Source organism: Gopherus flavomarginatus, chromosome 1 (assembly GCF_025201925.1).
Source record: "Gopherus flavomarginatus isolate rGopFla2 chromosome 1, rGopFla2.mat.asm, whole genome shotgun sequence".
Taxonomy (NCBI): domain Eukaryota; kingdom Metazoa; phylum Chordata; order Testudines; family Testudinidae; genus Gopherus; species Gopherus flavomarginatus.
In genome coordinates this window covers 172,890,622-172,904,404 of record NC_066617.1, presented here as the reverse complement: position 1 = coordinate 172,904,404, position 13,783 = coordinate 172,890,622, and the positions used below count along the sequence as shown (strand labels likewise).

The following is a 13,783-nucleotide window of genomic DNA, read 5'->3' as shown; positions in this document are numbered from 1 at the left end:
ACCACCTTTGTTTGTGGCAATTTCTAACGGAAGAAGAGACATGGACGATCTCTGGCAAGCTTTATGAAGAGTGATTTGTAGGAGGCCAGGGCAAGGTGCATGCACTGGTGAAGATGCTCATCTGTCGGGCGATCACAGTGTTTTTTTTAAAATCACATTTATGGTAGAAAACCCAGATTTGTGGAGGTATGTTGATCCAAATATCGTTAAAAGACAGACGACTAGATCCTGGCTATTCTGAAACTGGCCAGCATACTGAATCCAGAAATCACAAAGTGCCACTACTCTGAATTTTGCCTTCAAAACAGGTGAGCTCTGGGGCCTTACAATTTCTAACCAAAAGGCACCTTCATCAGCTGAATCAAGAATGTTGTTTGCTTCAGAAGGGCAATGTCCAGCAGAGACAACAAAATGGATCACGAACAAATAAAAACAAATCCTTTGGAATTTTAAAATTCTGAAATCTCATTTAAAAATTTTTGCTCAGATGGTTTAGGAATTCTTGCATCGTTTTCATTAAAGTTTCATCTATAGCTACTGCACACAATGTGGGAAAGTGCAACATCTTTCCTGTTGTCTCTCTGAAAGATTCCTCTGAAAGGCACATACTTTTTCAAACAGATCCCTGACACTGCTTGCATGGCCTTGGAACTGCAAGTTGAGAAAATTAAAGTGACCAGCAATATGGCATAAAAACGCTATTCGTGATAGAGGACATCCTGGAATTTACGAATTAACTTGAAGTCCTGTTCATCTTGTGGTTTGAAAGAAATTCTATTATTATTTCTTTCTGAAGTACACAAACCTTTCTAAACACACTCCCCCTACTTAACCAGAGAACGTTGTCATACTGCAACAGGTCTCTGTATTTGGCCAAAACGTCTTGTAAAAAAGCTTTAAAAAGATGATGATGCAAGCTAGAATTAAGTGTATGTAGTTCGCATATACTCAATCTAATCTAATCACAAAAACATGGTTTTTTTCATGTCCCTAGACAATTTATCACACAGAACAGTCTGGTGAATGATGCAGAGAAGTATATGTAATGAAGTGTGTATTGCTGCCAAAACGTGAAGCAAAGCCCTTCTCTTTCCCTGTCAAGGAAGGACCTTGGTCTGTAACAAGCAAGTTAATGTTCTTCAGGTGTAAACCATTTCCCGCCCCCTACAAAGAACTTTTTACCTTTTCGCAAATGATCTCTCCTGTGGTGTAGGTTTTTAACGGTATTATTCACAAAGTTTTTTTTTGAAATCATAAAATCTAACAAATAGCGCTGGCTGGGCAGTGTCACTTAAATCACTTGATCCATCCACTGCAAGAGACCTGTATTTGGCATGTCTCACTAATTTCTTAGGACTGACATGGCTACGACTTAGCAAAACTAAATACCAACCCTTGAGGTGGAGCGGACATGGATCGGGGTGCCTGATCTTGCCGTTCTACTAGGTCAGAGACTTGGGAATATTGGAAGGATGATTGGTCCTCAGGATGACATGTGTAGGAGTTTGGGAAAAAGAATGGTTGGGGCTAGAAGAGGGAAATCGGGTTGACTCATGCTCTTTCCTGCCAGATTTTGCATAGAATGCATGGCAAGAGTAGCAGTGGAGGAAAGGCAAAGGAAAGTTGAACTGGTCTGACCAAGGAAGAAGCAAGTTTTGCCCTGGGAGTGGCAACCTATGGCTCCTCTGGAGCAACTTGTGGTGCATTTCCTGTTTCCTTGAAGCAAGAACAGATCCCTTGTTCGGGTTCCCCAGAGAGCAAAAATAATGCACAGTACCAAATAGTGGAGTCTCACTCGTGGTCGACTGCAAAATGTCTGCTGTGACAATCCGCAAGCACATTTTGCTTCCCTGAAAGATTGGCTGTTGATAGAGTAATTTGACTGCTGACGCACCAGTTTCAAAGGTGGACTGCTTCTGCACACAAGGAGGCAGATCTCGCTCCTCCCTGCTTGTAGTTGTTATAACATTGTCTGACATTATAAAGACATGGTGAGCCTGGATGAATTGAAGAAAGGATTCACATGCTTTCCAGACTGCTTGCAACTCCAAGACATTGATGTGCATTCTGGACTCTCAAGAGGTCCAGGTACCTTGTGCTGTGTGGTTGTTAATGTGAGCTCTCCAACCTAACAGGGATGCATCTGTAATAATGCTCCTGTCCAGAGTGGAAGGGAGAAAAGAGGTTATGCACCTTGTGTAGTAACTGAGGTTCTTTAAGATGGCTGTTCCTGTGAGTGCTCCTCTTTAGGTGCCTGTGCAATTTCAGGTACAGGAGCAGACACCTAAAGTGGAGCACCCACAGGAACTCTCCTCAAAGAAGGGACTCCCATGCATATCTGATGAAGATTTGTCTATCACAGCAGAGAAAATACTCGTTGACTGGAAATGTCACCAGGAGGTTCATGGAATTGCAATTTTGAAAATATACTGACTGCAGCTGCATTTGAAAGCAAGAAAGATGGAGTCTTCTGAATGTGATGACATAGATGCATGAGGCCATATGACCTAGGAAAGAGAGACATGACTTGACCGGTAGTTGACTATTATTTGTGACATGGGCGATGATAGCTTAAGGCCTGGAACCTGTCCTTGGCCAGATATGCTCTTGCAGTGATAGAATTTGAGGTTGTCCTGATCAAGGGCAGAAGGGGGAGGAGGGTCCCCATTTTGGGTCCAGTTGAGGACTCATGGTTTTTTCCATAAGGTATCTGTGGAGACAAAGTTCCCGCCCTTCTCAGGTGTGGCTGGAGAATGATTGGCAAAATCCTGCACCTCGCCATGATGTGTACTTCCCCAAGGTAGTACAGGCAGCGCTGGTGCTCATCACTGACCAAGAAGAATCGCAGGCAGGAAGCAGAGTTTGATGTCTGAGCATAGTCTGGCACTAATCTAACACTAATAGAGCTATAAAACACTGACTCTTAAAACTGTTATAACTATTTACGAACTATGTTATTCTTATTTTGTAGAATGAAGCCAAAGCCATGGACACTGAAGGTTCTGACTCGGACTATGTGGTGGTGAGAAGGAACTGGAGAGGCAGACAGTGTGACTTGCCCTTTATTCCCTCAGAGGCATGAAGTGAGCCAGAGCACATGCACAGACCAATGGATGCTACTTTCAAATTCTCTAGTTCTGAATGCATGGTGTGTATGCAATACAATGAGGACCAGCATTTGAAGGAGAAAGCAGTGATTCTTCATTAGGATCTTTAAATTTAAGACAATGGTGTTTTTAGTTAAAGTTCTTCTATACCTTCGGTCCAAATCTCCTCTGCTGCAAAGAAAATTTCCGTCTCAATATCTTAGAGATCTTTGAACATGTCAGTGAACTAATGGATAAAGGATAAATGATAGTTCATTTCAGTTTCCAAAAATTCTCTGACAAGATCCGTCATAAGTTACCACAGAAAGTCCACATGGTCATAGAGTGAAAAAGTAAATTTTGTCATGATTCAGTAACCGACTAGGAAACAAAGTCAAAAGTAGAATTAAATGGCTGATTTTTCTCATGGCAAAAGGTTAACAGTAGAGAGCACAAAGGTTATATACCAGGGATCAGCAACCTTTTAGATGTGGTGTGCCAAGTCTTCATTTATTCAACTTAATGTAAGGTTTTGCGTGCTAATAATAAATGTTAACCTTTTTAGAAGGTCTCTTTCTATAAGTCTATAATATATAACTAAACTACTGTTGTATGTAAAGTAAATAAGGTTTCAGAATGTTTAAGAAGCTTCATTTAAAATTCAATTAAAATGCACAGTCCCCTGGACTGGTGGCCAGGACCCGGGCAGTGTGAGTGCCACTGAAAATCAGCTCGCATGCCACTTTCAGCACCCGTGCCATAGGTTGCCTACCCCTGTTATATACCAAGGCCAAGAGTTTAAAATATTTGTTAATAGTCTGGAGTAGGGAGAGAGGTGAGTAACAAGGAAAAAAAATATAGTTCATACAGAGTTATATAGATTAGAGAGAACCACAGAGGACTGGGGAATTTCACATGGACCTAAACAAACTAGGTTATTTGGCAGCATTACGGCAGGTGAATGCAATGTCAATAAATCAAAGAAAGGCACACTGTATAGAAAAAAAATCAAGAATACTCTTACAATTCCCAAGGGTCTAAATAGACTTAACCTGCTCAAGAAAAGGGCAGGGATGTCCTTGTTGGCCACTCAGTGAAGACCTCTACTAAAGGCAGATATATGGTTAAAAAAAGGAAATGATATCAGGATGCCTAAGGAATAGGCTAGTGACTAATAAGATTTTATATAAGAGCACTGTATAAATCACTTGTGTAGCCTCACTGAAACAGTGGGTGCAGTACTGGTCACCACATCTCAAAGAAAAGTCTATTACAGAATGCAAAGGGGTTCAGAGAACAGTGATGCGAACGGTCAGGAGCATGGAAAAATATTAGGATTGTTTACTATAGAAATAAAAGGAATAAGAGCAGATATGATAAAATAAATTAAATAATGCATGGAATAGAGAAGGTAGATTGGGAACTTCTGTCCTCCCTGTCTTATTACACAAGAACAAGTAGACATTTAGTGACAGTATCTGACAGCAAATTCAAAATTGAATTAAGGAAATAACTTTTAACACAAGCTGAGATTAGACTGTGAAACTGATTGCCTCAAGAAGCTGAGGTCAAGAATGTTCAATTTTAACAAGGGACTGGACATTTATATCAATATTATCAGTTTTCATAATTAATACATTTTGCAAGACACTAAGCCTGGATGCTTAAAGCAATCTCAATGAGATATCAGGGTGAGACCGAAGGGGGGAGGGAGCAAGAGGAGAGGGAGAACAAAATAGTTCTCATTAGGCTTACAATGTTATCGGTCTTACAACTAACAGTGGAGTCTATAATTCCATAATTAAGGACCTCATTATTTAGCTCAGGTGAAGGAAATGCGTTTTTGTTTTTTTTTGCAGAAATTTTCCTCAGGCAACTCTTGACCAAAGCTATAGAATGTGTGACCCAAGTGTCAAAGTATTCAGTGTGACAATACAGTCTTCTCCTCATGTCCTATCATTCCAGTTGTGCTCATATAAATCCAAGATGAACAACATCTTGTCCTAAATCTCCAACACCCTTTTCTCCCCAGTTCACTTTAATAAGTCTTGTTGCTTTTTAACCCAAATTTATCTCAGTGATTCTGTGTGAAAGAAAAAAAACGAAGGTCTAACAGATCTCTCATCCCTTATTTAAGGTACAAGACAGTCACGCTGATCTTTTTCTCCCCTTAACACAACTAGAGTTTTATTTCAGGCTGTCCCAACTGCATCTTCTCTGTCTCTCTAACCTCGTAGTAGTAAAATGAGCAGTTAATATTCGAACTGTAGCATCTTGTGTATCAGTTTTCTTGCTTTATATGGCTAGTAAGTTAAGAGGAAGGAATTACAGAAAAATTTCAGCCAATAGACTGAATTTGTGAACTATTTTACAAGCCTGTATTACAATGAAGCTTGATATGGTAAACCTTTAACATGAACTAGATTATATATTAAATGGGTACTGAACTCATGAACTGAAGCCCAGATCAGAGCACTCCTAAAATGAAACTCTAGGTACAGTGAAGTCAGTGGTTTTTCTGTCATTGACTTCAATGGGAACAGGATTTCACTCCTAGACTTCGACGTTCAAAATCCACATCCAGCCTTAATTTTGAGGCTCATAAAACCTCTACATTTTATGGGGCGGTTGGGTATAGTGCATTACATGAAGTGAAACACTAATATTTCCCATTGAGGATGCTTTCAGTAATGAATGTTAAAATTAGTTGTATGTATGTTGCCTAATACAGAACAAACCTTTCTAGTAAGCGAAGTCATCCAAGTCTGACTAACAGCAGAGTTGACTAGTTCAATTATGACAAAGGTACTCAGTGGCCTATGCCTGCCGCCCCATCACAGAAGCCATCATTGTAAGGAACCTCCATTACTGAAGACCATACACTAGGTTAACAGGATGGCGACTCCTGTGGTTTTTCCATGTCAGGGGGCATTATTAAGTCATCTGCGTAAGGAAGCTTACGCGGACAAACCATTAATACTTCTAACAATGCAGTTCTGTCCCCATCTTTTCAGGTGCACGAGAATGTTCTGGAGCACAAAATAACCAACTACCATTTATGAGTTATTTTGCTTTAGAGCAGCTACAGCAGTTTTGTTTAATATTTGCCAATTTCATCAAATTACAGCATTTCCATATAAAAAATATATTATACACTGAGAAAACAAATAGCTAATTAAAATTAAACCTTTTTAATACTTCAGTAAAATAGTCCTTTCACTTAAGTTTAAATCAACAACTTCATGTTGCAGAAATCCAACATTAGTCAATTCCCATTACAAGGAGCTGTACATCTAACAATGAAGTAATATTGTAAGCAACATAATATTAGTTAGCACATACTTATTGTTTTGAAATGTTAAAATTACTCATTCACCTACCTGAAGAATGACTTCTTTCTGAGATACAGAGAATGCCCTTTCCTCACATGAAGGTGGTGGTTTGTGTGTGGGTGGAAGATCAATCCTGCATAAAGAGATTATACAGATTGACTTGGCATATTTATGAAGACCAAATGAAAAGTAAAGTCAACCTTCTCCACAGTTAATACCTTCACAGAAACATTAACCAACTCAAAAATGACCTGGATACATAGGAAACAAAAGCTGTAGACTCTCACCACTAACAGATCTACAATGAAACTGAGTTTTGTAAACAACCTATTGGCAACCACCAATTACATGCCCCTTCATAGTCTTTAACTCTAGTTATTCTTCATACGGTATGCATTATTTGAAATCAGACTTGTATAAGAGATGTTTACTTTGGATAACTGTCTGCAGTACAGAAAAAAGTACAACTTATCAAAACAATGGGAATTATTTTATTTCTCTCTGTTCAGTTTAAAATTACGGGAAAGACTTCAGTGTACTAAGAATCTTAACTATGAATACTCAAATGCTAGAGATATTATTTCTAGCTGAGGCCTGACCAGACAGGAGTAATTAAACACACACAGGGAGACCTCATTCTTTGGAAGACAGGATTAGGCAGGTAACAAATCACTGAACTGAAAACAGGACATATGCACTAAATAAGTATATAGGTTAGTAAACTTAAAAGAATGTCTTAATGAATTCACCTAAGAGGGAGAACACAGGGAACTATTTGTTATGAGCTACATAAGGGACAAATAAGCTAGGAATGTAGAGATGAGATAAAGAGGAAGTCGAACCATGGATAGACCATGGATAGTATGTGATGCGTGGGCATTGGTTCCCGCAAAGTAACCAAGCCAATCCACAAATATGTGATGTAAAGTGTAGTAAATGCAAAGAGATGCGTAATACATAAAGTGAGGGGGTTTCTGTGCAACTTTGGAGCTGTGATGTACCCTGCATCCAGCCCCCTGAGTTTGAGTCTTAACAATTCAGCATAGCACTATTGTATGCCAAATAAAAATACCTAAGTGATGAAGTGGAACTGAGTTCTTGGGAAGCTGACGGAAAAAGGTCTCAGAGGGAATCCCAACATTATCATCCTTAATGAATTTTGTTATATTTGAGTAAATCTTAAGGTCATTGCTTACTTTGAAAGTTACCTCTTTTTTTCTCTGAGAATAATTACTGAAGGTTCACAAATAGGTAAGATAAAGTATTTCTAAACACAGGAGAGAACCAAAAAAGTAAATGTGTTCTCTATTTATGTCTCCAAGTACCAGCATGGAAGGGGAAGTTGGAAGCTGGAGCTCAAAATATATACCAAGGAAGGAGTGAGTGTGTAGGTGCTAGGCAACTGGAGGGGCTGTTAAATCTTTATTGTCCCAGAACAGCCAAAGTAAACTAGAATGATTTTGTTTAATAATGCATTGTAGATCTGAAAAAATAAGACTGAACTGCATTTGTCTGTATTACTTTTCATTTAACATGTAGTTTAATGATTCTTTTAGTATATGAAGTCCTCACTTAAGTTCCATCTGACTAGTACCTCATGGATTGATTTTTGTTCACTTAATATTCATAATAATCCCACAAACTTCAACAGTTAAACATCTGAGCCTAGAGTTTTGTTTTCTATGTTACTGTAGTGTGTAGTTCAACTATGAACAAGTGCAGCAGCAACCACCTACGAATGAAGATATGATTTATTGCAAATTTTCTACTCTATCCAGATAAACCTTTTGAAGGGACCTTGATTTTCACCAGATGAATCCTTGGCACGTCAAACTGAGCACCAAGTAACTGAGGCACTTTTGAACATTTTGTTCTTTGTGCCAGGATTGGTTAAATATTTCAGTTTTTGATTAAGTATTTCATATGTAAATGTTCCCGAAAAAACACAACCACCTATTTTAGTTTGCGTATAATCAATTAATATCATTTGAGGTACCCAGAGAATTCCTTTAATTCATTGGGATCCAACCTTATTACATAGGACCTTAGCACAACCTTGTGTGGGCCAAACAGATTATACATATTTTTATAAGATTTAAAGCCACCAGTATCGATTTATATTTTAAGTTCAGTTTGTTTCGTATCTACTTAGATAAAAACAACCTGTACACAGTATTGTCTACTTACATATTTATAAAATGTGGTAAACATGATGACAAAATGCTTATTGAATCGTCCATTAGTATATTGTATTGAAGCAAGCCATGGGCTTTATGAAATGCTCTGGTAGCCTGTGTATGGCCTGCAGGTTGGGCACCCTCATTTAATTGGCATCAATTTACATAATATAGCAGTTTAAGACTATGTAGATAGCTGATTTAAGTGTTTAATCCAAATGAGTCAAAGAAATTTAACCTACATATCATTTTAAGTGGTTAAATTTGAGTTGGAGAAGTATAAACTAAAGAATGAGGAAGTTATGCATTGTTGTTTATTGTCACATAGTATCTAACCATTTAAGTCTAAGAGCAACTTCTGACTTCTTAGCACCCTGTTTATGTTAACTGAAATTCTATTGCTGCTTTTCCCCTTCAACGTGAAATATAGTTCCAACAGCAGAGTTGCAAGACATAAGGAATTCCCTTCATTTTTCAGCTCTCTACTTATTTAGCTACATTTATAAGTCAACTAAGTTGTTTTTAAATCTTGTAACAGTGACAAAGCTTTAAATTAAATTTAGACCCTTTACATACATTTTGGTTGATATTCTTTTGTGTAACAAAGCCATACATATCTGTACGTTCGTTAGAAGTCCTTAGTTTAAGTTTGCTTAAATTCTATTTTGTCTTTTAAAGCCCACCTTCTTTTTAAGAACTTCTCATATGGGCATACTTTTGTGAGATAGTCACATCAATCATTGTGTGGGTCTAACTCATTTGGAGTTGACCTAACAGTCGTCACCTCCTAAAATTTGCTTTCCTAAAAATCCAAAGTCATTAAGATACTATTTTGGAGAAAAGGGAAACAGAAAACAAGGGGAAAGAGTGAAGTGAAGTGATATCGATCAACACGTAGCTTTTAAGTAATAAGAGCTGCTATTTTCAAATGAGACATTCACCCACATATTAAGTTAACTTCAATGGGAGTTGGGTACCTAGTTTTCTTAAGCCCCATCCTCCTCTAAAAAAATCCAGCTAAAACCTGGCTCCAAGGGCTGGTCTACAGGACCACAGTAAATCGATCTAATTTACACAACTTCAGTTACATGAATAATGTAACTGAAATCAATGTAGCTGGATCCATTTACTGCGGTGGCTACACTGCGCTGTGTCGACAGGAGACCAGACCCAATAAATCAACACTAGCTGTATCGATTGCAACAGTGCCAATCTACCAATAAGTGTAGACATGCTCTAAAGGTGCATCTTATAACCCCAAGGTCTTCCCTGACTATCAGCTTACCTGTTATTAAACCCATAAATTTAGTCTCATTCGGAACAAATGGTAGAATTTTTTCCTTACTACCAGTTACCTCTAAGACAACCTTGTCCCTTCCTTTAGGCTTTGTTAGACTTCTATCAATTCCTAAATGGAAAAACTGTCTTTGGGCTGGTCTACACTACAGGGGAAAATCGATCTTAGATACGCAACTTCAGCTACGTGAATAACGTAGCTGAAGTCAAAGTATCTAAGACTGAATTACTCACCGTCCTCACAGCACAGGATCGATGTCCGTGGCTCCCCCTGTCGATTCCGCAACTCTGTTCGGGTTGGTGGAGTTATGGAATCGATATCAGCGTATTCGGGGATCAATATATCACGTCTAGATGAGACGCGATATATCGATCCCCGAGCAATCAATTGCGGGTAGTGAAGACGTATTTGCGATACGGCGGGTAGTGAAGACGTACCCTTTATTATTTTTTCTGATATAACAATCGTTACAACATTAACTGGCAACAAGTGTTTTTAAAAACACTAACAGATTATAGGTTGAATATAGGTTTCTTTAAATACTAAGGTAGCATGATTATGCAATTTACTTCAATTTACTAAGCCACACGGTGTCCTGAAGCATTTTTTAATCCATTGTAGTTTTAAAGATAGAACTATATGTAAGAAAGCAAAGGCAACTAATTTATGGAGTAGGCATTTCCAACCTTTTTTAAAGTGAGTTTTTCCAGTACTTGTTTGCTGTAACACTATGACAAATAACTGATTTTTTTTTAAAGGTATCTTCAGAGTACCTCAATAATTTAAGGATGTGTCTGTTCAATTACCAGCTATATTTGTTGCATCTGAAGGGCACAAACAAATCCTTGTAAGCATTTTTTCTCCAATTTAGGAATAGTCCCAGGACAACGGTTTCACCACCTTATGAGCAAAGCTCCCACGTGTATAGGAGTAATTTTTACACGCTCTAATAGCTGGTTTGTACCACATTTTCAACCATGTACTAAAAAGTTTCCTTTTAAGAACATGAAATTTTCAGCCTAAAAGGTGTTTTTCCCTCATTTTAAGCACATAATCTCAGGAGATGTAGTTTTAATCTTAACTATGACACTGCTCCTTCAGTGCTGTTATTTCAGAGAACATCTAATTGCCTCTTGGAGGTGGGGAGGTTTCTTAACTTCAAACTAGGCAACCTTAACTCCGCTCCTCCTAGGGATGACAGTCTTATCACCCTCTAACTGCCATTCTTCACACAATTTTTGCACTTATCTATCCACTACTAGTGCAAGTTACTACACCAAACATCCATAATTTCTACTGTTGGAGAAAAAACCTGATAAATCAAAGTGCAGAAAGGTGACTCAAGGAGCCAAGGTAAATTTGAGATGTGCTGTTTGCTATGTAGCTGTAGCAATAGTAAGTTGTATGTTTGTGGGTGGGAGATAAATGTTATTTACTGTTAGGTACATTAATTCTTTGATTTTTGTTTGTTTATTGTGTTTTGTGTACTAACTTCAACTGCTTCACCAGTCTTATATTTTAGTTGTAACAGACATTACAAGGAGTATTGTGTACTAGGGCACTTTAAAAAATAAACACAAACCTTTTTTTGCCTTGGAAACAGCCATGCTTTTCTAGGGAAAATATACTTAACATACTTAGTTTAACTATGCTGTTTTTTTCTTTTTATAAATCCTGGTGATTCTGCATTGTTCAATTTCTCAACACCACTTTTGGTTTCAGAGACTAAGGGTATGTCTACATCTACAATTTTGCAGCGCTGGTTGTTACAGCTGTATTAGTACAGCTGTATAGGGCCAGTGCTGCAGAGTGGCCACACTTACAGCAACCAGCGCTGCAAGTGGTGTTAGATGTGGCCACACTGCAGCGCTGTTGGGCGGCTTCAAGGGGGGTTCGGGGAACGCGAGAGCAAACCGGGGAAGGAGACCAGCTTCCCCATGGTTTGCTCTCGCGTTCCCCGAACCCCCGAGCAAGCAGGTCTCCTTCTCTGCGGTTTGCAGGGGGGTTCGGGGAACGCGAGAGCAAACCGGGGAAGAAGACCAGCTTCGCCGCGGTTTGCTCTCGCGTTCCCCGAACCCCCCTGCAAACCGCAGGGAAGGAGACCTGCTTGCTCGGGGGTTCGGGGAACGCGAGAGCAAACCGGGGAAGGAGACCAGCTTCGCCGCGGTTTGCTCTCGCGTTCCCCGAACCCCCCTGCAAACCGCAGGGAAAGAGACCTGCTTGCTCGGGGGTTCGGGGAACGCGAGAGCAAACCGGGGAAGGAGACCAGCTTGATTACCAGAGGCTTCCTCAGGTATGCTGGGATACCTGCTTATTCCACGGAGGTCAAGAAAAGCGCTGGTAAGTGTCTACACTTGATTACCAGCGCTGGATCACCAGCGCTGGATCCTCTACACCCGAGACAAAACGGGAGTACGGCCAGCGCTGCAAACAGGCAGTTGCAGCGCTGGTGATGCCCTGCAGATGTGTACACCTCCTAAGTTGCAGCGCTGTAACCCCCTCACCAGCGCTGCAACTTTGTGATGTAGACAAGCCCTGACTGTAGCACATACTAAAGTTTTGTTTCTTACCAAGTAACTATAGCATATAGGCAACTACAAATACAGCCAAATACTTCATGCTTACTGTTTCTAGTTTAAGAAATTAAAATACTTACACTTTGTCAAGGTAGGATGGCCTTTTTTTCCTTGGAGTCAAAAGCACTGTCACAAAGATGGTAATGATAAACAGAGCAAGAACTGCTCCAATTACAGCCCCCGCTACAGCTACAGAAGATGTCTGTTTAAATGGCACATCTGTAATGTAATGCACCACAGATTATCCTTTCCAGGTATTATTTTGTGTTTTCCATCCTCAAAGCTAGTTATTTAAGCAACATTTTGGAAACTATCAAACCTATTTGCATCATCATGCAAAAGCTGTTTTTATAGTCTAAGATGCTCTTTCAAAGTCTTCATAATCAATGCAGTCTGCCCAGCTCCCATTAACTATTCTTAACAAGATAGTTTGTAGATAAAGAAAAGGTAGTTTATGAACAAACAAGCTCTATTTTACACCTTTGAGATTTTATTAATCAGTGAAGAAAACAATACAGTAACAGCATGCTTTTATTACTAATTCAAACTTAAAGGGACAGTGCAATATACTCAGGTGGCAGCTTTAAAAAAAACAAACCATTGAGGGTTGCAAAAGCTGGGACCAAGCAAATTAGTTTTCAAGAAAAAAAATGAGAGACTGCTAGCAGCAGTTAACATGCAAAAATATTAATAAGTTAATACTTACCAAAACCACTCAATACCATGTCATCACCAAGACTGAACGCTTTTAGGAAGCATTAAGAATTTTCAGTACGTGTCTTATTTTGACCAAGTTTTAATGAAATTGCTATTCTAAACACATTTCTAGAAAATTTCCTTTGAGATTTCAAGTAACTCACAACATTAAATATAAGTACTTCATGTGACAACTGACCATAGCTATGTCACTGCTGACTTTAATTTCAAAAACATGTTTATATCAGACTTAATAGATTTTATCCATTTATTAATAGTTTCAAGTCCTAACTGCTACAGTTGTTCTCATCTTCCCCTCAAGTACTTTAGATGTGGTTGCAGCTTCAAATGGAAGCTTTTCAATTGCAAACACCTTGCCATGTGCAAACTGGTGATTTTGCCCAAGTTGAATAATTGTTCTTCACAGTAAGCATATCAAAAGGTATCAGAGATGGAAAAAAACTTCCACGAAGTTTAGAGGCAAAGGACAGGAATTCAAAATTTAACAGTAAAATATAGCTAAATGTGAGCTTTGAGATCTGGGATAGTTGGTACTAGTTTAGAAAAACCAGTCACTATTAGTGAGCTGAACAGTAAGTGTAGACATGCCCTAAAGGTG

General features: G+C 38.9%; 1 protein-coding gene across 1 annotated transcript in view; it reads right to left on the bottom strand.

Moving 5' to 3' along the window:
- NECTIN3 (nectin cell adhesion molecule 3) overlaps nt 1-13,783 on the bottom strand; it is a 118,167-nt gene that overhangs the window by 24,666 nt on the left and 79,718 nt on the right. The window contains exons 6-7 of the mRNA XM_050958879.1: nt 12,549-12,687; nt 6,467-6,551 (exon numbers count right to left, since the gene is read on the bottom strand). Of these exons, the coding sequence (XP_050814836.1) occupies nt 6,467-6,551; nt 12,549-12,687 (224 nt within the window). The remainder of the gene's footprint in view (nt 1-6,466; nt 6,552-12,548; nt 12,688-13,783) is intronic.